The sequence below is a fragment of the Lissotriton helveticus genome, chromosome 3_1 (genome assembly GCF_964261635.1).
Source record: "Lissotriton helveticus chromosome 3_1, aLisHel1.1, whole genome shotgun sequence".
Taxonomy (NCBI): domain Eukaryota; kingdom Metazoa; phylum Chordata; class Amphibia; order Caudata; family Salamandridae; genus Lissotriton; species Lissotriton helveticus.
The window spans coordinates 1,800,297,192-1,800,321,745 of NC_136061.1; the positions used below are offsets into that span (position 1 = coordinate 1,800,297,192).

Consider the following 24,554-nt stretch of genomic DNA (forward strand, 5'->3'; position numbering starts at 1 on the left):
TGAGTGGATGCATAAGTGTCTGGATGAAGGATTTAGTAGGTGCGTGACTGACTGTATGAGTGAGTGATTAAATGTGTCTCACTGAATGCATGGGTTAGTGACTAAACTGTCTTAATTTGTGCATCATTATGTCTGTTGTGATGTAAACTGCTGCATGTGTTGATCATTAGCTATACGAGAGGCTATATGTGTTATTAATTGGTTGCCCAAGTATTTCTATGGGAGATTGAGTTTGTGTGGGGGTGGCTGGAAGGTGTGTGACTCTATGCATAGATGTGTGAGCAGTTTATTCACTAGGTGTATGCGTTCAAGACTGCATGTGGAAACAGCTACATGGGCAGTTGACTGTGTGCATGAGTGTATTGATGAGTGAATGGATATCTCAATGCTACATGTCATAGTAAGTACATATGTTAAACACAGTACATGTGAGAGTTGGCATATATAAATAACTGTGCATGAGAGCCACTGAATGAGTGAGTGGTTGTATCGATCATTGTGAACTTGTATCAGGGATTGTATAAGAGAGTAAATATGTGTTAGTATATGTTTCAATAAGTAAGGTGTGTTTAACTGTATAGTTGAAGAAATGGAGGTGAGATTGTTTCTTTGCATGACTGACTGGGTGTGTGAGTAACTCCATGGATGAGTGGCAGTGTGTGAGTGTCTGTATACACTGAGTGTATCTAAGGTTATATTAGAGTCTGAAGAGGTTTATCGTATTAGCACAAGAATGATGTCAAATGAGATGTCATCAGTGATGTCATCAGTGATGTCATTTGAGATGTCATCAGTGATGTCATCAGTGATGTCACTGACCATGTCATGAATGATGTAATATGTGACATGATCAGCAGTGGATTGCGGGTGCGCGATATATAGTTAGTGCAACTAACTATATATGGAATTTCAATGGTTTTGTGTGAGTAAAATAAGGTTTTTTAAATGCTAATTCCTAACTATATATGGTCTATAACCTATGGTTTTTTCAGTGAATTTCAATGGTTTTTTAATAGCAAATATCATAAGCTGTCGAATGTCAAGTACGTGGTAAGTAAAAACATTTTCGTGTTTATGCACACTGATCTGCTTTGAATGCTGCCCCCCACCCCTCATTTCTATTAGGAGTACTCTCTCTTTGCAGATAGTGAAGGGTAGTTAACGCAGGCCTTTGCCCCCGTTGCCCCTGTTGTAATCCGTCGTGCCTGCTTCTCTCTCCATTTGATTGATTGTTCTCTTTGGTTCATTCTCTATTTACAAACAAGCACAGAGTCGCAATACTCTGTTTAGTCTTTGCAGATAGCGAAAAATCGTGTAAAAAAACAAAAGGAATCGAGCAAAATCAGTAGGCCACTAATGGGATCTCTTTTTGACCTCCCTAAAATAGAAACATTAGGAACAACCTGTTGATAATACCAATGTGTATGTACATAAGCGGCGTTCATTTGTGTTCACAGTACCCCTTGTTGATTGTTTGAATCGAGCATTGAATTGTTCGAAGTTGATTCTCTTAAGAATCTTCTCTGCCTGCAAACGAGGAAGAATAGGAATATTCTCTCTCCCTTTGCAGATAGTGAAGGGTAGGTAACGCAAACCTTTAACACGTCGTGCCTATTTCGTTCCTCATTGATTGATTGTTTCCCCAAACATTGACTGTTTGGGAATTGGTTCTTTTTGGAGGTATTCCCTGTTTGCAAATATACGTAGGAAAATCTTTGCAAATAGTGAAAGGGTACGTAATGCGGACCTTTCTCCCCCGTTGTAATCTGTCATGCCTATCTACTCCACACTGATTGATGCACCTGTTTCACCCGGACCATTTACTAGAGATACGTCATCTGGCCCGACCAGAGAGCACCCCTAGTGAAAAGGACATATGCAATAATAACGAAGTGATCACTGTATCCTGTTAACAGAAACTTTAGCATGAAACAACCTGGAAAGAAAAGAATAGGAAAACGAAAATCAGTAGGCCACTGATGAACATGAACTTTTATTAAACAACGAACAAAGAAACGATAACATAACGTAATGATAAAACCTATTAATGTCCTAGAAACAAGAAAACGTTAAAATATGCCAGTGGTGAGAGACCAGAAAAACAGTAAGAGAAACCAAATCACCCCTCGCTGTCCCACCGCCTGCCACGCCAAAAAAATCGATAGACTAGGGAAAATGCAAGTCAGTAGAACATCCGCCCCCACTCTGGAAACTTCCAAGGTGGGGCAGGGTTGCGGCTACGCCCAGCCGGGAGCAGCCCATATAAGGCGGGTCCTGCTGCCACGCCTCGGCCAGGAGATCCTAACGTAGGGTGTAGCCGGAGGAGAGGCCGAGGCCAGCGGGACCCGGCCAGGGGATTGCCTTTACAACGCTGTTGCAGGGGGGGGAATATCTCCTCGACCCTCCCCTCTCTCTCCCAGTCCGGCCGCGGTGGCCCTTGACAGTTTCAGGTAGTCCCGCCACATGCTCTTCCGGTCCGGCCACCAACGGTCGGGGGGCCGAGGCCGACGGGATCCGGCTGCAGCCGATAAACCAAGAAACCCGTTCATGGGGCCAGAGCCAGGGGCGTCCGGCCGACATCTACCGGAAGCCCGGCCCGAAGACGGACGGGACACTTCTTCTTTCTTGAATAATGGCTGCGACAACACTGGGGGGGGATGTCTTGCACATGCCTCCGACCCCCCCCCCCTCGTCCTCATCGCCTGGTCCGGCCATAACAAATCTCAAGCGAGACGCCGTGGGGTGCACTGGGAGGGAGAGACGGTGCGAACAGGCCTCTCCCGCCTCCCCAGGTGGAGGCTTCCCAGCTGCACCCTCAGCGCTCCAGGCGCCCGGAAAAGGGTTCTTCCACTGTGGCCATGCTGCAACGTCTCGCCCGGCAGGGTGGAGCCCGTCCGCTCATTTGACCCCGCGATCGCCAGTAGCTACCGAACTCTGAAAATGGCGGTCGACCTGGCAAGAGCGGGCCCAGCATAAAGAAATGGCCCGGTCACTGGTTGACTCCACCACCGTAGTCCTCCACGACCTTGAAGATTCTAGAGGAGCCGCGGGAGTCTCCGACCCCCGATGGGGAATGACTGCCATGATCGCCCGTGGAGTGACGAAACTGTATCCGCGGGACGTCGGCGCTCCCATGCTGGCGCCAGCCTCACTTTGAATTACTAGAATCCTGCAGACCTCAGTTCCGGTGAAAGCACAGTGTGACCCGGTAGGAAAAATTGTTGCACCTCCTCCCCTTTTTGACTGATAGTTCAAACCACCGATCCTTTCCTTTGCCCTTTTAACGGAACTTTGGACTGCCTCCCCCTCTTTTACATTTTCTAGAGAAAACAAAACATTAACCACTACATTAGCATAGCAGTTGACACCAGAACTGTTTTCAAATTGAAAACCAACAACATCTTCAACAGAATCCTTTTTGTTTCTGCTGTGACCCTGCTACAGCACTGGCATTGTCCCCAGCAGTAATTCTGCAATGCCGGTAAGAATAGCTGTGGTGCCTACTGGACTCACTCACCCCCGCGGCGCCCCACGCCATTATTTGCTGGGCGGCAACTTACTAGACATCACTTTCGTGCCATCTAGATTTCAGCGCGTTCTGCTGCCTTGGAACTATTCGCACAACAGACTGCTACTGACGACCCACCCCCAGGCAACATCTTCTGAATTTTCATAATTTGAAAGAACTAGTAACATGTCCTCATCAGGAATTCAAAAGAAATTGCCACGGTCTCTTCGTTGTTTAAATGTTTTTACTGTTTTTGTTTTGTTGTATATATTTATATGTTATTAAAGTTTTATATTCCTACTACTTTGTTGGAGTGCTATATATTTTTAATGTGACACATAATTGTAAAAACTTTGATGTACAAAGAGTCATTCCTGGAATCTTCCGCTTCAGGCTCGGTCCCCTCCCCAATCACAATACAGGATGGTTTTCAGATAGTAGGAACACGTGTGGTGTGACGGATCTCATCGGGTGTGGGCCTTGATCTACTATAACTCCTTTGAAGAGGGGTGATTCTTTACAGCTGGGGCCATAAACTACATCTGCAGGGCTAGGTGATAGCCTGGACAATCGGACACAGAGGAAGAGGAGTGTCAGAGGGTGCGGTAGTGAATAGGGCGAAAGGGAGGTGTCGGGCGGGCACAGAGTGTGATTTTCAGGGAAGAGCAGCGCAGATGGGGGGAGGTTTATTGCCGATGCATAAGACCGAGAGCGGGGGTGAACAGTGCCTGGGGAAGATGCTTGCGAGGGTGGGGAGCCATGCTACGAATCGACAGCGTGCAGAGAGTGGGTCTGGTCAAGGCATCTAAAATGGCTGCCGTGCACGACAAAAGTGTGGCATTTCAAAAAAGGCAAGATGGCGCAGACAATGTTTTTCAACACTTCCTCATTTCCTTCGAATCGAACGTTAACAGACGTTGGTGTATATTACCAAAGTTAAGCGATATTTATCGCTAACGATGCTTACCAACGAATTTTTTACCGCTAAGCATCGTCAGAAATTATCGAAGATAAACCTTGCTATTATCAAGGTTTATCGCAAATGCGATAATAAACGGCCGCAATGCATGAATATCGCTAAAAAGTCAGCGATATTCATGCATTACCGAGCTAATGCTCTTAGCCATGTTATCCACCTCCCATTGGATAACATGGCTAAGAACTGCTCAGGGCAGGTGTTAGCTTTTGGAGATAATCGCGCTTAGCGCGAATATCTCCAAAAGTTGGTAATAGGAGATAGATATCTTGCATGTTGTAATGCAAATTATTGTGGTATATGGAACTCATACCATAATCTCTCAGGAAAGCAGAAACTGATCCTTTTGGGACCGCCTAAAAAGGCCTAGGGGGTGAGGGGTACTCTACTTTGCCCCCTTTTCACGTTCCGAACTATTTTATTTTACTCTCTTCTGTAATTACACAAAATAGCAGCGATAAGATGCATCGGAGACACACAGTGAGAGAAAGGAGGCCGGAGATGAAGAAGAGATGTCAAATACACATTGGAGATAATATAGTGGCAGAAGGGAAGTAAATATGAGTAAACTTACCATGTAACATAAAAATGTTGCACTCTATACTATAAGTCTCATTTTATACTACAATCACTTCGCTACAACCTCATAAATTAAAAATAAAAATGAATAATGTCTCAAACAATTTTTGATTTCTAAATATAAATTTATTCTTCAGAATTCTCTAAATTTGAAAGAACTAGTAACATGTCCTCATCAGCAATTTCCTCATGAAAAGTCTGCAATGATGATTCTTGTAACTCTATGGTCTCCAAACATTCGATAAATTCGCCATCAACAGATTGATCAAAAAAATCATTCAAGTCATCTCCTCCTTGTGACAATATTTCATTATTGGTGCTGTCAATTTCAATCAATGTAGTGGAATTATTCAATTCATCTCCTCGTGACAATATTTCATTATTGGTGCTCTCAATTTCAATCAATGTAGTGGAATCATTCAAGTCATCTCCTCCTTGTGACAATATTTCATTATTGGTGCTGTCCATTTCAATCAATCTAATGGAATCATACAAGTCATCTCCTCCTTGTGACAATATTTCATTATTGGTGCTCTCAATTTCAATCAATGTAGTGGAATCATTCAAGTCATCTCCTTGTGACAATATTTCATTATTGGTGCTGTCCATTTCAATCAATCTAATGGAATCATACAAGTCATCTCCTCCTTGTGACAATATTTCATTATTGGTGCTCTCAATTTCAATCAATGTAGTGGACAATTCAAAAGAAATTGCCACGGTCTCTTCATTGTGAGCCATTTTATTTTGAAATTGCTTGCTGTAAATTGCAGAAAAAAATAATCACTTTCATTTATCGTTTTTAGTAATACATAATATAAAACTAACTTTATCAAGTATTTAGTATAACAGAAGGACTGCAAATAAATAACAGAAAACATTTTTAAAATTATCTTCAAGTGTACAACGTAGTTCCCCTTACAAATTAACAACTCACCTTTTTAAAAGTAGGAGAAGTGTTAGTACTGTGTAAATCAAACACCAGAAATTCACCACCAAAAATTCCTCACAAATGTACCTCAGACAGTAGTATCACAAAATGGCTGTGGTTTCCTCTCATTTGACATATATACATAACCAATTAACTTTCATCACACACAAATACAAAACCAAAGTAACATTTTTATTGGTTCTAAATTTCAACACTTTCAAATGTGTTTTCCCCATGCAATTTTCCATAGGACATTTACATACGTCTACAGCCTGAATGGCTGAACGGAATTACACCAAACTTGGCAAAATGGTACATCAAACCTAAGAGGTCAGGAAGGATCTACTATGCCCCCTTATGGTCATTTCCCCCTTCGCTTTGGCCTCCTCTTGTCTCTCAATCCTACCGAGAGACAAGATGGCGGCCGCTACGGACTGTTTGGAATGTTGACAGACGCCGGAGAACCAATCAGCTTCGCAAAGCTCCGTAACACGAAAAGTACGCGGAGCGCTGTTACAGATATATATCTTTTTTTGAACGTTAATTTCTCAAAATCCACTGGAGCACATATATTGAGACCTAGCAAAGGCACATCGGGCTACCAGTCCCTAATATTTTGCCAAGTTTCGTGCAAATCCATTCAGCCGTTCGATTATTATTATTATTATTTTTTTTTGCCCCGCGGGGCCCTTTTAAAACCTCCACATCAAACCTAGGGGGTCAGCGAGGATCTACTATGCCCCCTTATGGTCATTTGCCCCTTCGCTTTGGCCTCCTCTTGTCTCTCGATCCTACCGAGAGACAAGATGGCGGCCGCTACGGACTGTTTGGAATCTTTACAGACGCCGGAGAACCAATCAGCTTCGCTTCACAAAGCTCCGTTGCGCGAAAAGTACGCGAACTGGAGCGCTGCCCGGTCCGCTGTTACAGATATATATCTTTTTTTGAACGTTAATTTCTCAAAATCCACGGAAGCACATATATTGAGACCTACAAAAGGCACATCGGGCTACCAGTCCCTACAATTTTGCCAAGTTTCGTGCAAATCCATTCAGCCGTTCGGGCTAAAAGTGAGGCCAACCGCCCTATGGAAAACTCAATGTTAAAAACACGTTTTGGGACCCCCCTTTTTTCTCGGCCCCCCCTTGACGAACCCCCCCCAAATTTTCAAGGGCTGCTCAGAAACAAAATGTGCCATTTTCCTGAAGATTTCAGCCAATTCCGTCCACAAACGCCAAAGTTATTAGACATAGAATTTTCAAAAATCCCATAGGGAAAAAATCCTAACTATATATACCTACTGGCGACCACCAGTAGGTAATATATATATATATATATATATATATATATATATATATATATATATATATATATATATATATATATATATATATATACAATCACAACAAAACTTTACAAACCTGTCATCATGCTGCTTGAAAAAATTATAATATTGGATTTATATAAAACAAAAATATTATTATTGTTCATGAGCCCCATAACCATGACGCCTAGCAGGTCGAGCCGGTCCAGTTCTCAATCAAGGTTGTCTGCCCTACGGTGAATCAGTTGCTGCTTGGTGCATGCGATGCTGGTGCTACAGGGCATGCATCGCGCACTCGCCCCCCAGAGCTGAAGACACTCCCGAAGGGCGTAACCTTTATTGGGCCTGCTGCCAACATGCAGGGGAGTTGGCATTGTACCCAGAAGATAAGTGCAACAACCTCCACCTTTCCGTCTCTGTGCAGGTGGCGCTGCCTGCTTCTGCTGCTGTGGTGGAATCACCTGGATGGTAGGCTGGACAAGAGGAGGGAGTCAGGCAGGGTTGCGGTGGGAAGCAAATAGGATAGATCAGGAAAGGAAATTAGTTGTGCAGCAAAACCTTCAGCAATAGGTCCTGCAAGTGAAGGCCTAGCTATCTTACTTAGCTGCTGTATAAATTGGAATCCTCTGGTTTTTCTCCTTTGGTCAAATCTTTGCATGGGCATGAAACTTACGCTGGGTAATGAGATGCTTGGTCGGCACCCAACCATCTTATTGGTAAATGTATGTATTCCCCCTGGGAGGGCGTCTGACTCTCTGGTTGAATTTATTTTTACTTTTATGCATACAATTAGTATCTCAGAGGAGTGCACATTGATATTGCTGGTGGGAGACTTTAATGCCAAAATTTCAAGTTGTTCTTCCTTGGCCTTTCTTTCGCAGGAAGAAAAGAACCAGATTGAAAGAACGTATAATGAAAAGAAACAGATGGAAATAACACTTGCGACATAGGGAAATAGTGGAAGTTATTATGAATGCCAGACATCAGTTCGAAGCATGGGGTTTCTTATTGAACAAACCCCTAAGACCTTGATACCCATCACCATTGATGAAGCAAGCCCCTGAAGTGTGGTTCACTGGATTGTGAAAAAAGCCAGGTTTTTTCAGTACTTCAAAATGCTAGAGGCAAAAAGGATGTCATCAGTAATGGTACTATTACACAAACAAGGGGACAGGGTCCAATGCAATGGGGATGATTAGCGGTGACACTCAATGTTCTGACAAGGAAATGCCTGGTCAATCAAGACAACAGTCCCCATTTCGATTGTTTAAAGCTTCTTTCTTGGAATACAGCAGGGGCTAAAAGTGAAATTCAAGGGGATTTGGCACCAATATATTGGAGTAAATATGAAATTGTTGCTTTACAAGAGACCTGGTTGTTGTTGCTGCAGGAAGTAGCTAATTATAAACTTCATTATGTCAACGCTGTAAGATCAAATCGTTATGGGAGAGCAAAGAGAGGCCTAGCAGTATACATTTCAACGGCAGTCGCCATAGGTTCAGAGCAACTTAATACAACTACTCCAGACATACAGGTTATCAAATAAGACAATTTGTCAATACATGATTTAACAACAATATTATTAATAAATGTCTATTTGCATCCAAAAGTAGGAAAAAAACAACAGCAGTTTGATAAACTATTCTCGATAATTACAGAATACAGACTGATGAACCCAGAGTGGGAAACCATAATAACAGGGGATTTCAATACCAACCTTATTTACAACCCGGAGGAGGATGAGTTAATAACTGCGCAAAATGTTTTCTGGTCTGTACCAGTACAAACACCTTCAATGGCAAAACGCAGGGAGTTAATCGACCAAAAAACAGTTTTGGCCCTGGAACATCTAGGTCTAAGAATATTAAATGGAGGAACACAAGATGATACGCCTCCATCTTGGCCATATCAAGGCACAAATGCTCAGTCAATAATAGACTTTACAATTCTGTCTTAACCTTTACTGAACCAAGTGAGAAAATTCATGATTAACTTTACAGCACAAAGTGATCATTGATATCAACATCTGGAAATAATAACTAGTTTTAATAAGCATCAGGGTGCCCCCACAAGAATAGGTAATCTATCTACAACTAATTTGAAGCGTATAAGATGTTTGGCGGGTAATCTAGTAGAGATAACAAAGTTAGCAAAGGAGGTATTAGAATCAAACACAGCTACAGAAAACAACCATGTTGAAAACTGCGCAATTTTCACTACAAAGTTCAAGAGGCTCGCACAGGAGCATATAAAATATAAAAGAAGCAGGGAGACCGCAAAACTGTCAAACAATGTACTAACATTAAGGAAAGAAATTAGGAACGGCGGTTAGAAAGAAGTGGATAAATAATGAGGTGACTTCCTGGAATGATATAAAAAATCTTAAAGGATTTATCAATAGCAAATTTGGAAATATCAAAAATGTAACCAGGAGCAGTTCTGGACATGGCTTCTTTTCTGCGCTAAACAATCTAACAATCAAGCGTTTTGGAAAATAATAAATAGAATATCCGGACCCTCCCAAACTATAAATAGTGCATGTGTGACGGAGTCGGACTGGGTAAACTACTTGAGTAGTACTTTTAAGAAAGATACAGGTGGTGAAAATAAAAATAGTTATATTGGCTTGGAATCTAGCTCTCCAGATACACCTAAGGAACAGTTTAAAATTAAGGGTTCCCAAATAACGCCGGATTGCCAAGTAGCCGATAGGATAATGAAAATATTAAAATCAGATTGAAGGGATGGGGCGCCGGGGCTTAATGGAATACCGCAGGCAATCTTCTCAAGTGACTACAAATACACGGTGAGCCCGTTGTCAGGACTTTTTATGGAGGCAAAATGATCAAATAATCTGCTGATGAGTTGGAAAGGTGCAATAATCAACCCAAAATTCAGGGCGGAGACAGATCAGATCCTGCAAATTATAGGCTCATAGCTGTAATGGATGTGGAAGCAAAATATTACGCTTCATTAATCTTGGAGGACCTAGTGGAATGGTCTACTAAAAATAAGTTGATTCCTATGAATCAAACCGGATTTCACAAGGGGTTTAGTACAACAACTAATATACTTGCATTGGCCATGATTGCAGAAAGGTGTAAACGTTTGAATTTTAAATTACAGCCCTGTTTTATTGATTTTAAAGCAGCATTTGACAGCACAGAGCAAGGACTATTTGGTGTAAATTGAAGAAAATGGGTCTCCCAGAATTACTATTGTGGGCCATTATTCAATTGTATACTGGAACTTGGATACGAATAAAAATTGCATATGGTACAAGAATTTCAAGGGTAATCCACACGGCAATTGGGCTAATGCAAGGCTGCGTACTAGCCCCCGATTTATTTCACCTTTTTATGGCAGATCTCTCTATAAAATTAAACGAGACAAATGCTCATCCACCTCATCTGGGTCCATTGCTGATAACACATTTTTGCTATCCTGATATTATAGTTCTACTCAGTAAGATACAAGTTAGCTTACAAAGATCATTAAACGAGCTAGCGACATTTGCAAAGGTCAACGCTTTGGAAATCAACATAGAGAAAACAAAGACGACTATTGCAAAGCAGGCAGGACGCAAATTCCCTGTCAGGCTGGGAGAAATAACATTAGGGGTAGGTAATAACTACAAATATCTAGGGCTGTACATTGATGATCACTTACATTTCAAAAAACATAAACAATATTTGGAAACAAAAGGGAATGGTCTAATATAGGCATTTAGTGCCCTCTCAAAAAAAGCTGAAGGGTCCATCTTTAAAGCCTTTATTAGATGTAATGGCTGCCAAATTGATGCTGACAGTGGAGTACGCAAGCGTCGTTCTACATGGAACAGATGCTGAACTGTTGGATTAGATTCAAGTGAGAGTACACAAAAGGGTCTTTAAGTTACAGCAGAATGCGTCACCAGCACAGGTGAGTTTGGAATTTGGCCTTATCCATCAAGGGATTGTGAGAAACGATGCATATATCAAGAGCTGGTATAAAATCTGGTTGAGTCGAGCCAACGTTTTACACAATGCCTTGTGGCGAGCCCAGGAAGAAGATCAGCACTCCGTTAATGGCAAGTTTTTTAACTTGGCCACGGAAGAAACAAAGTCCTAAGAACTTTGGGCACAGTTCCCCTCTTTTCCTGTTTTTCATAAAGTGGTAAACAAAATGGAGAAACTACATGCATTAAAAGAGGATAAAAATAAATTTGCAAAGAGGTCTCACGCCAAGATGGTAATACAGTCCTATACAAAATTATGTCTGGCTGAATATTTGAGTGCAACATATTCATACTACCTAAAATGGAAACTCATGGCCACCTGGTTTGGGCTACTACCAAGTTTAGTGGATCAACCCAAATGGAGATACAATGGGCCTACATCATGCACACTATGTGGCACTGAGAAGCAAGGCATCATTAATCCTATTTGTATATGTCCTGGCTTAGGGTTGACTCAGTGTGGTGTTTGAAAAAGGCATTTAATGAGAGAGGTATTAGGTCTTGTAGAACCACAATAATCAAGGGCTTGGACGCAACGGATTCCCATTTAAATTGTAAGATGATGACATTTCTGATACGATACGAACAGATAGTAATTAAAAAGGATAACAAAACCACCATTAGCAAAGAACAAATATGTACTGGTAGTAGCGACTGCATTATTGACTATAATATTGAGACTAAAATAAGTAGCAACGGAAGCCCTGCTTCTTGGCAATTATAAACTGGTCTACTTATTCCGGTTTTAATCGGTTAGATAGGTTTTAAAAGGATTTTATGTATTGTTTTTAGTTGGTAAGTCAGCAACACTGTATACTTTTTTATGAAATCACTTTTATATAATCTTCTTGAAATCTTTTGCAAAAAAACATTTTTAAGATACAGAGAATATAAGTACTTTCGATATTGTATGGTTTTTATTAACTGACACAATGAAGATTTTTCACTTTCAAGTTGGCCGTGGCCTTTTGCAACCCGAGGATGGAAGATGTATGGACTGTCCCTGAAATATCATTGCCCAGCCATATTAGATCAGAAAGGCAAGAAATAAACTTTTTGCATTGTTTGAAAACTAATGATCTTGTATTTTAAATGGGAGATTCCCAAATGACTCCCCAGCTTCCCTTACTTTCCATGCAGTATTGAGGTGCTGTGCACAAATTTGAGTGACCACAGTATTTTATCAGTGGATATCAAACTGTAACTCAAGTCATTGGAGCTTTGGAAACCCAGAGATGATAGTATTATGTACAATAAAATAAATAGGCACACTTTGTGGTCCAATAAAAACCTTACACATCTAGGGAGGCTTATTGAAGATGTTAGCTCTGGTCCTATACAGAAAAATCCCATCATCTGGTTTGAGAAGAACCTGGCCCTATTTACATCATGTGGAATGAAAAAGCGAGTCGGTGGGATTAATCAACTAGTGGTTATATCGGGGGAGGCAAAAAATGTAAACCGGGAGATAAATTCCCTATCAAGGTATCGATTTAAGCAGTCTTCTGTGACTAGGCAAAGGGATTTCAACGTGGAAGATTTAAATTGGATTAAACTAATCTATAGCTATATTAGCTAGAGTAGATCTGGGTCAATGGCAAGGCCTTGGCCTCTTCGCATCCTTTCTGACCAATGGGTCCTTGCAGGTCTCTGCCCCCTTACACTTCCAATGTCCATCCTCTAGGCTGCGGTGTTCCTCAGGGGTCTACCCTAAGCCCCACTCTATTCAACATTTATGTCTGCCCCCTAGCCCTGCTGGCCAAAGCCCGGAACATGGCTATGGTATCATACGCCGCTGATAACCAAATGGTATTTACCTTCTCCAGCAATATTAAACAAGATCAGGTGAAATTCCAAGGCAACCTTACAGCCATCTCTGAATGGATGACCAATAACTATTTGCAATTGAATTCCACAAAATCAGAAGTGCTTTTGGTGGGTTGAGATACCCACCTATGGGGCAATCAATTGTGGCCTAAAACCCTAGGCACCCCTCCCCAGCCAAAAAGTGTGGTTAAGAATCTGGGAGTGTTGATGGACAGCACCTTTTTGTTCAAACTGCAGTCTATGGCTGTGGCAAGTACCTGTTTTGGTCTTCTGCAGGGCCTAAAACCCATTCTGGGACAATTCGATGCATCCACCCGACAGACGGTCGTTCAATCCACCATGCTGTCACGTTTGGACTATTGCAATGGGCTACTACTTGGCGCCAACAAAGCTGTGACAAAAAGGTTCAAACAGGCTCAGAATGTGCCTGCCCACATGCTTTTTGCACTACCTTAACATTGTCATGCCTCTGACCTCCTTCAACAGCTTCACTGGTTACCTATAGAACATGCATGCATGGCCTGGGTCCACAAATTCTGAGTGATCTATGCTTGGTGTATACCCCGGCCCGGCCCTGCACTCAGTGGACCTACACCTAGCATGTATCCCGCGGGTGCGCATGACCAGAGCCGGATGCGCTCTTTTAGGGCATTGGCCCCCGCCCTCTGGAATACCATTCCTCTATGCAAGACCACTGGGCTTTCAGGAAACTGATCAAGACATGGCTATTTTCCAATCTCTAGCCTACTCCCTCTCTTTACGCCTTTACCCTGGCTTAGCGCTGGGACGCCCCATTGCTGGGGCAGTCATGGGCTCTATAAATGCTGATAACATAACATAACATAAAAGAGTTTGCACAGTCCGGTGACTTACGTAAATATTGGGCTCTAATAGCCAAATACTGTGATAGTAGAATTAAGGCAAAAGCCCCATTTTAATATCAGATACATAGTGGATTCAATATATTTCACAGTTATAATCAATACATTCTTGGAGCGGACTCAATTTAGAGTTAACCTCAAGTGCCCCATTGGGAACGAATACGGCCCCCCTTCCAGTAAGAAAATAGAGTGCTTCATGAAAGGAGCAAGGTACTCAGGTGCGATAAGCCCAGACGATCTTCCTGCAGCTATAATAAAACAAGATAGTTTGGCATGGGCTCAATTCCCTTGTCCGGTATTCTCCTATTGCTATGCATATGGGATTATTCTGCCCTCCTGGAGAGGAAGTATTGTGGTTCCATTATATAAAAACGGTCCCAAAATATCCTCTGCCAGTTGTAGGCAAATCACATTATTGGATGGGACCGGAAAACTGTTTGCTGAGAGCATACTTCTCCATCTCCAGGAATGGGCTTTTGGAAATTACCTCGTCCCTGCAGAGCAAGCATGGTTCCGTAAGCATAGCGGCACTTTAGATAATATTACTGCCCTGCACACCTTGATTGAACAATATCCAATGGGCAAGGGAATGGCCCTGTACATTTCCTTCATAGATTTCTCCATTGCTCTCGACAGGGTTGACTGGGGGACGCTGTGGATTAAATTGTCCGTAATGGGGATCCTGTATATTTGCTTATATTGATAATTTCATTGCATTCCTCAACTTGGACCCAGGTCATGATGCGAGGTAATCAGGGCTTGTCGAGTAAAGTATAGACTCCCAATGGGTTGAAGCAGGGATGCTTATTAGCTTATTAGCTCCTCTCCTTTTCTCTCTTTATATTAAAGACTTGCCGAGTAGGGTGAGGCTCTGTAATGGGGACTCCCTGAAATTTGGAAAAAGGAAATTGAGCTGTCTACTTTACGCAGATGACGCCATCCTGTTGGACTTAATACAGTTCAGACTGCATATGCTTCTTTTTTTTAATTTTATTTTTTAAAGTTTTTATTGAAGAAGACAAGAGAATTTACATGAATCGGGTGTCATACGTAGAACACAATATATCAATAGGTGAGCAAGTATACAATGCATAGAAAGCAATTTACCGAAGGATGCAACTGTAGCAGCGATACATACATTAAAGAGGAGAGACGATCAGCAATCAGACAAAACAACAGCCTGCAAAGTTAGCCCACCCATGATCCAGGATAATAAAGACCAAATTAGACACCCGACACATAAGAAAATCGATACAGGATAAGCGACCCATCTCTTGTGAAAGAAGAAAGGAAAGAGAAAAAAAGGCCATAGGACTAAACGAAGGTAAAATAACAAACCCATCCCCATTCCCCCCACCCTACACCTCTGCAATGGCTACGGCCCATCCCCACTAGCAGAAGAAAGTGGAGGAGGGAATATCAAACAGGCCCCCGGTCTCTCTTGCCCCCCGCCAGCAGCAACCCACCCCATACATCTCCTCGATAATAGAATGCAACAAGTCAAATCCAACGGGGGGGAAGCGTGTAAGAACCACCCCGCTCCCACGCCATCATGAGGTACAAATCATGTGTCAAATGAAGTCATTTTTCAAACCCATACGGTAAAAGTCAACCCTGGCCACTACGATTCTTCATGCGAGCCCTGTCCATTCGAACCGCCATCTCAACAGGAGTATCAAAGTATAGAAAAGTTTCCAAGTCAGCACGGAAGAAATGATACCAGGATAGCCGTATACAATATCCAAAAGTCAAACAAAGGTCACTGCCCACCAGAAATAGGTCGCCAGAGCGTTTTTGTATCATCTGGGAGAAAAAGGGCGAGGTATCAATCCGACAGTCACTGGAGAACTCACTCTGAAGTATAGGAATATCCACATCCATCTCGGGCGATATCGGCATAGGGCAGAATACACCTTTGATAGTCTCGGGCTCGCTTGCTTCCGTCTGGGAGTCGAGAAAAAATACAAAGCCCGACTTCCGCGCAGGGTCCTCTGTAGCAGTCGGAGCTTGCTCCGCGGGTAAAGCATCTTGTTCCAGAACCAACAAAGGGTCGGAGTCCGGTCTCCGGCAGATGATATCAGCCGTTACAATCATCCTTTGGACGATGGCGGTGACTTGTGATTGGAGTTCCCCAATGGCGGCCATTATAGTATGCAGCGACGGTGTACATTCAACCCGCTCCATCGCCCCTCACGAAGCAACCGAGCAGGTCTCTGAACCCCGGAGGTCGACTACTCCGGGGCACCAGGCACAGGAAATGCCGATGACAACTGCGGGCACCTCCAAAAGCGCAATCTCAGCACCGTCGCCGCCAGCTAGGAGCTAAGCCCATCGACCCCGGGAGCTCAACGGGGCCTCCGGGCAGCGGATCCTCGACCACAGCAATCGATACGTCAAGCCGCCGCAGTCGCGGGATAAAGCTGGCACCGAGCCACCATCCAAAACGGACAAGAAAAACTCCACTTCGGGAGACCGGGAGCCACCCACGTCCCGCAGCCGATGTTGTTCAACTCCAACCCGGCTGGGTTAGAACTCGAGGCCCCGGCTTCGACTCCGGGTTAGGCCGAGAATGGAGCACGGCGTATCCTCGTCATTTGAGCAGCTAGAAATTCCGGGATTGCACCTTTAGAGTCAGGCACACTTCAGCAGCACGGGAGTCCGGTGAGAAATCAGGATGATAGCCAGGATTTGTGAGCAACTGGCGGAGGTCGGCGGAGCCTGGAGCTTATGCGGCCATCTTGGTTGCTAGCGTATCTCCTCCCACCTGCATATGCTTCTTAATGAGTTAGCCAACTACTTGGATGATCATTTTTTAGAAATAAATACGTCAAAAAGCAAAATTATGTTTTTTAGATGTCAGGGATGAAGAATTAGGAAAAATATGCATTGGTTTCTGTGAAAAGACAAACTTGATGTAGCGAAGTTGTATCCGTATTTAGGAAGAATTTTTATGGGCAAGTGTTCTAGCAGTGATCACATCGACCAGCGCAGAAGTAGGGCAATATGTCATCCCTGCACAATTGGTAGACTTTATAAATGCTTCGGACAAAGACACTTCACACATTTTTTATTGCTTTACAAAACTAAAATCCCGCCTGTACTGAGTTACGCTTGTGAATCAGTGGATGAACAGCAGTGGGATTTTTGCGGGAAGGTGGAAGGGCGCAAATTTGTCATTTGACCCATACAGCCCCCATAGCAGCGATCCGGCTCGCATTTGGGTTCCCCTCTGCTTATCTGTTTGCTATGGCTGCATGCTTAAGATGGAGTAATGAAGTACGGGTTATTTAGAACCCAGCGGTGCCAGGGGACACACCCAAAAGACTCCGGGTTCTCCTGTCTCAGAATACAGAAACGCAGAGACTTCTTGGTGATGTCAAAGATCAGATTTATTGGCTGCAACCCGTAACAGGTATCCTAGAAGTACCACACAGTGTATGTTCTCAGGAGACTGCTCAACTTTACAAAGCTGGTCATCCCTTTTATACCAAATATTATGCTTCAGGCAAACATTCTTTATTTACAGTTGACCATTCACATATTTTCACGACAAAGAAAAAGCAGAATCATGATGACAAGCCCATATTTCAGTTTGTCCAGCCCACAATCAATTACCCGGCATGGCCCAACACTTTTCATCAGATAATCGGAAGGACCCCTAATAAAAAAGGGCACCTCCTCATCGTAAAGCAGGCCATAAAGAAAGGAACAGAGACAGGTGTGAGTAAGAGTAGACATAGTTGTGTGCAATACAGGGTTTATGGCATGTCGTGGCTTGATCCCTAATCTCGATCGGCCACTGGGAAAGGAACAGGCCGAGCAGGTTTGGCTTCGGGCAATGGAGTCAGCTTGCCCAGGTCACACAGGAGTCAGCCAACGGTGTACGTGTCCATGGACCCGGTCGGCCTTAGTCATCGGCCTATGTGAGGGCAACCACAAAATGGCTGCCGTACACAAAATGGAACCCGAGGGTTCAGACCGGAATCCCTGATTTCATGGTGATCTAGCCACTCAAACATGACGAAAATACTCGCACACCTTACACTTGTCATTTTCGGTCTGATGTTACCAAAATCGTCACGATTCGACGATTTTTATGACACGGGTGCAGAGTTTCAGTGCCACAGATATGCTTTACTGAATAGTGTTGAGAACCCTTTACAGGTAGCATTAAGACAGGAAATATTTTCCTGCCAGAAGGGGAAAAGCATTGCATTTAGGAATTATGAGAATGTTGCAGATTTATTTGAAATTGGGCATAGTGGCATAGGCTCTCTACCAAAACAAGTTTCGAAAACTCCAATAAAAAAAACAATTTACAAATTCTGCCATAAAAGAGATACTGTATCACTTTCAGTGCATTCCAGTAATGATATAATAGTGGCGAGTAGTATTTATTAGCAACCTCAACCGTATATTGTATGGAATCTTCCCCAAGAAGTGTTCAGAACTGTCCTGTTGCTTAGGTTGAATTTGCTTTCCTTACGAATTATAACAGAGGTGTGGGAGGGATTATCCAGGCAGGACATACTGAGGCACAAATGTAAAAACTGGGTGCAGGATCTAAATTATGCTTTTTTTGTCTGTCCCCTACTACAACCATTACAACATTGTTTTTTAAGACCACTGTATCAACATGTCTACAGCTGAGGAGGCTCGAAAATCCCCCCTCCCCCCCAGTGTGTTTTACATTTTTTAGTTTAATTTGTAACAATTCTTAAATACATTTTAGAGAAGTACTAATGTGTTGTGTTTATCTGTGGTATATTGAACAGGGTCCCTTGTGGGCAAAATTCATTGCATATTATGGGCCCGATGTAGGTAAAAGGGAATTTCCGATTCCAAAATACCGAGGCGGGCCGAATCGGTATTCTGAAATCGGAAAACGAGATGTAGGAAACAAACAGCGAAATAATAGGGAATCGGTCGGCATCGGTAATGTGAATCGGTACGTACCGAATCTGCATGGACCGAATCGGAAAGTACCGAATCGCCTACCACCGAATCGGAACTAGCCGAATCGGCTACCACCGAATCGGAATTAGCCGAGTCGGAAAAATCCGATTCGGCAATTACCGAATCGGAGGTATGAAAACACACCCATGGCCAAAAAGCCCATAGGAATGCATTGAAGAAACCGAATCGGCTGTATCCGATTCGGATGATACCGATTCGGATTTCACCGAATCGGTAATATCCGATTCGGAGATAGCCGATTCGGTAAAAGCCGCTTCAGCCAATGAGGTGGCTCCCCCTCCCCCTCCCAAACAGGGAGTGGCAACCCTGGCAGGTGCAGCCAATTAAGAACTTTCTGGAGAGCCAGCCTGAGCTGAGCAGTCACAGTTAGCAGCAGTGGGAGTAGGAGGTAGTGAACTGTTCAGAGCAAGATGGCAAACCAGAGTGAGAGCCAGAAGTCCAGCCAGAAGAGGAAGCCTAAGTTCAGCAGCACCGAGCTGCAGGTGTTGGTTGAGGAGGTGGTGAGGGTGCACCGGCAGCTATTCGGAAAGCTGTCCCTCAATGTGCCAGAAAGCACCAAGAGGAGGCTCTGGAGCGAAATCGGCCAGAAGGTCAACGCTGTGGGTGTCACCCCCAGGTCCCTGGATGAGCTGAAGAAGCGCTTCTACGACATCCGCAGCCTGACCAAACGGAAGATGGCAGAGATCCAGAAGCAGGCTGGAGTCACTGGTGGTGGCAGGAACCCGGCGCCACCCCTCACCGAGCTGGAGGAACTGGTCTCCAGCACCATTGAGAGGGAGAGCGTGACCGGAATTGGGACCCTGGACAGCTCAGCCAGAGCTACAGCTACAGGTAAGAGGCATGCGCATCAGGACACACCCTACCAGACACCTCCCCATTAGACACAATGCATAGCCAAACCCCAGCACAGTACTGTAACCAACATACAAGAGACAAGCATCATGGTACATCCAGTCAGCAGTAGGTATCAAAATATGGCAGTGCAGAATCACAAGACATGAAACAGTGGAACACATTCTACGGAGATGCTAGGACATGTGGAATGCTTTAATTGTACTGACTGTAATACATCGGCACTCTATTTACAAATGCTTCTTTGTACCTAGGGGCACCATCAGGCGGACAAACACTGCCAAAGGAGGCAGCAGCACCATCTACCACTGCACTCGCAGGGCCGAGCACGAGTCAGGCTGCCGAGGAGGAGGAGGAAAACACCATAGGGCTGGATATTGAGGGAGACCTGGAAATTGACTTTGATGCACTTCACTCCCCACAAATGCAAAACACACCCTCCTTGCAGTTCTCCCCAGAGAACTCCCCGACAAGGGAGCTCTTTCCACCTACACCAGCTCCTGCCACTGTGGCTCCAGTACACCCTGTCCTGGGAGCAGGGGCTCAGGCCCCGGCCAGCACCACACCCCCACCAGTGGCACCCCAGCCCACGCAGCAGGCGGGCAGCAGCAGTACCCGGCGCCGTGCCATTCCCACCACTGCAGACCCAGCACGGGAGGCCAGTGTGTTCCGGGGCCTCGAAGGCAATATGGTGAAGATCCAAAGGCAGCAGGCAAAATCCATCATGGCATGCCAACGCCAGCTCCTGCAGCACAACCTGCAGATGGGGGAAATGGTGAAAGGATTTCAGGCCTTTGTGGATTCCAACAAGGAGGCAGTAGCAGGTTTAGCCAGGCTAACCACTGCCATCACACAGTTATGTGGCAGAATGGAGGAGCAAGAGGTGGTGCGCAGGCGGGATGCCCGGGTGCAGAACCGCTCCTTGAGCCGCCTTGCTGCAACAACGGCACAACTCTGTCAGCGCGGTGCCAACATGGAGTCTAGTCTAGCACAAAATACCGCAGAGTTGACAAGGGGAATGGCCCGCATCACGACAGCAATGGAGGCCTTGATCATCTCTAACACTGCCGCAAATCCTGCCCTGGACCTGGGGGATGCTGGGGACAGCAGCAGCCGCAGCAGCCCGGCCAGCGCTGCGTCAGAGCCACGCAGGAGCACCAGGCGCTCCGCAGATGCCGCTGGTCATTCTGAAGGGGGTGAGGGACACCACAGTGGGGCTGCAAAGCGCTCAAAGAAATAGCCTAGCAAGGGCGGGTGAGGCAACCTGGACCCTAGACTTTTGTTTTCATTGACATTACACCTTTTTTTTGTTGCACATCAGTGCAGTAACTGTGTAGCAACAGTATTAAAAATTGCTTATTCAACACAACCATTCACCTGTCTGTGCATTTGTACTCACTCAGAAATAGTTTGCTGTTATCTCCTCACGTCTATATCTGCCATCACTTGGCGTACACACCCCAGCTGGCTGTGTTAGTGGCACAGCTTCGTCGTCATCATGGTCCTCGTAGTCACTCAACTCCACCTCAGTGCCCTTCTTCACCGCAAGGTTGTGTAACATTGCACAGACAGCTATGATTTTGCAACAGGTGATGGGGTGTACTGCCTTGCACCTCCACTCTTGTGCAGGCATCTAAACCTGCTTTTCCAGATGCCGAATGTCCTTTCCACAACATTCCTGGTGCTTTTGTGGGCACGGTTATACCTCCTTTGGCTGGGTGTAGAGGGGTTGAGGTAGGGGGTGAGAATGAAAGAGCGTAGGGCATATGCACTGTCGCCTAGAAGGAAAAGGGGTAAAATTACTTACATGCATACATGTATTTCACTTTGCTGTTTTTGGTTATGGGGGGCTGATGATGTGTCTCACCTAGGAGGTATCCTTCTCCAAATTCCCCAGCCATCAGCCGTGCATAGATGCCGCTCTGTTGGAAAATGTAGGAGTCGTGGGTACTACCCGGAAATTTTGCTACCAGGTCTGTGATGGTGCATTTCGCATTGCAGATCACCTGTACGTTGATGGTGTGAGTGGACTTCCGATTGCGGTAGATGTATTCTGTGTCAGATGGTGGGCAAATCGGAATGTGTGTGCCGTCTATGCAGCCAATGATGTGGGGGAATCTTGCCATCTGGTAGAAGTCTGCTTTGGTCTGTACCAGTTCTGCCTGGGTTGCAGGGAAGGAAATGTAGTGGGCCATCCTCTGGATCATGGCATCAAGGAACTTGTGGAAGAACCTTGACAGGCTGCTCTGGGTCACCCCTCCTGCCACAGCGACTACATTTTGATAGCTGCCAGACGCCAGCAGGTGTAGGCAGCATAGCACCTGCACCTGCACAGGGATTGCGTGTGCCCTTGGGGTGGGGTGCTGCAACAGGGGTTGGAGGTCCCTAATGAGGTCTGTGATGGTCTCTGAGTCCAGCCTGTACCGCTGTAGGATCTCTGCATCTGTCAGCATGACCAGGGTGATACGCTGTCTGTATACCTGCTCCTCTCTTTGCCATTCCCTCTCTCCTTGCTGCTGTAGCCGTAGCCGCCTCGCTATGACATAAAAAGCTGCCATCCTGCAAGTTGCAATGCATTTTGGGGCTGTTTTTATGGGTTGGAGTTGGTTACCACCTGATCGTAATCCATGGTAATTGCCGAGTGGATTCTACCGATTTTGAGCCAAATTCGGTGTTTCTGTGCCTCCCTACATCTCCCCATCTGTCCGAAGCGGGGATTTTCCCGATCGGTGATTCTACCGAATTGGTAGGTTCTCCGATTTGCCTTCTGTCCGATTCGGTGTCTCTACCGAATCGGTACATGGACCGAATCGGCTTATGTCCGAATCGGTGTCAATATCGATTCGGTACATGCACCGAATCGGCTTATGTCCGATTCGGTGTCACTACCGAATCGGTACATGCACCGAATCGGCTTATGTCCGATTCGGTGTCACTACCGAATCGGTACATGCACCGAATCGGCTTATGTCCGATTCGGTGTCACTACCGATTCGGTACATGCACCGATTCGGTGTTTGCATCCGATTCGGTGTGTTACCGAATCGTACTGTATCCGATTTTCGGTATGTACGTATCGGATTCTTTTACATTCGGTAATCATTCCGATTCGGTTTTCGCTCCGATTTGTACTTTTTTTTAAGCCCTACATCTCGATGCCAGTATACCGATCGGTAAGGGCCCTAAATCGGTATTTTCGGCCGTTACCGATCGGTAACGGCCTACCTACATCGGGCCCTTAATGTAGAATTTTAGGGCCTTTGTATTATAGAGTTGAAGTTGTTAGAGTATTTAATGGTATAACACACTGGCCTACTTAGGATTGTATTTCGAAGGATATGTGAAATTGGTATTATACTTGTGCACCTGCACTTTCGACATCGTGTATGCTGCTATGAATTTTGTACTGTACAATGAAATCTGTAACTGTTTGGTCTTTGCATGTATTTTATCTTGGTATTAAGATCTGAATGATTTGGTATATTGGAGTCTTTCTTGTAAATTTTTATGTGGAACTCTTTGGAGCTTTAAATCGTAATTATTAATAAAAAATGATTTTGGGAAAACAAGAATCAAAATACAAAAAAAGTCAAATAAACAAACACACAGAAAAGTAAATGCCCACAGGGAATGTCAGACAGTAATGAAAATAAGTAAGACAAGGTGGGATTGAAAGGTTGGTTATTTGATGGGTTTGGATTGGGTTGTATTAAAATCATAGAGCAGCAGGGAGAAAGCTAGGTAGCAGGAGCATGCAAAACAAAATGGCAGTGCGCTTGTGCACCAAGTGGTGTAGTTCATATTGATTTGTCACCACGGAAGCGGAACACGCTCCTGGCACTAAAATTGCAGCACGTTATGTCTTTTCCCCCATTCCCAGAACTCAGCAGAATCTCACAGAGTTTCATGTACCTCCACAAAATTATGAGAAGTGAAATCTCAAGAGTTACGCCCACCCCTAGAAGAAACATTGAGGCCCTCATTACAATGTCGGTTGGATACCGTTTCGGTGAGGGAACCGCCTGAACATGGGTCGGTCGTTCCGAACAGCTAATTATGATGTAACCACACATAGTGCAGTCGGAAACTTCCATTTCTCTATGGAATCTTGTGCGGTGGGTGGAAACCGACCACAGCACTAGCTCCCATTGAGAAATGGAAGTTTATGAACATTCCTGCACCATGTGGAAGGCACAAGGTATGTGTCTGCCACACGGTCCAGGGATGTTCATGGTGCCCCAAAAGCCCAAATATGGATGCCACGGAGGGGGGGGCCCTGTTAGAGGGCCCCAATGTCACGTTCCAAAGGCCTTTCCATGTTGAAAAGACCGACATGGAATGGCTTTTGGAAACCGACATCATAATCACAATGGCAGAAACGCTGTCCCTAAGGGCTTATGGTGAGTTTCCTTTGGTCAGTCCCTCCAGCTGCTACCTCCGACCGCACGCATCGTAATGCATTGGTCGGACTGCAGCAGAAGATGCTGGTCAGCACGCAACCAATAAGCAGTCGGACCTGCATCATATTTAGGCCCAGAGTGTTGTCGGAACTCCATGTCATTTGCTTCTCAAAAGTGAACAGCTTTAAGCTGGAATATCCATTGTAAAATCACAGCTATTTGAGTTTGGGTTGCTGAACATATTCCAGCATGGTGGTACAGTAACAGAGGATTGAAACCTGAATATAGGAAGCAAAAATATC

At 44.6% G+C, this 24,554-nt stretch overlaps 1 protein-coding gene across 1 annotated transcript; it reads left to right on the forward strand.

Moving 5' to 3' along the window:
- Positions 1-19,490: 19,490 nt before the first annotated feature.
- On the forward strand, positions 19,491-24,527 carry LOC144824320 (uncharacterized). The gene is made up of 3 exons (XM_078683438.1): positions 19,491-19,831; positions 20,107-20,564; positions 24,468-24,527. The coding sequence occupies exons 1-3, from the start codon at positions 19,675-19,677 to the stop codon at positions 24,525-24,527; spliced, it is 675 nt and encodes a 224-aa protein (XP_078539564.1). The 5' UTR covers positions 19,491-19,674.
- The last annotated feature ends 27 nt before the right edge of the window (positions 24,528-24,554 follow it).

What these genes read in the sequence shown, in the direction of transcription:
- LOC144824320 (XM_078683438.1), top strand. Translation starts at nt 19,675, where the DNA reads ATGGCAGAGATCCAGAAGCAGGCTGGAGTCACTGGTGGTGGCAGGAAC. An exon ending in AGCCAGAGCTACAGCTACAG is followed by an intron (nt 19,832 to 20,106) that starts GTAAGAGGCATG and finishes CTTTGTACCTAG; the next exon opens with GGGCACCATCAGGCGGACAA. An exon ending in TGAAGATCCAAAGGCAGCAG is followed by an intron (nt 20,565 to 24,467) that starts GCAAAATCCATC and finishes GTAAAATCACAG; the next exon opens with CTATTTGAGTTTGGGTTGCT.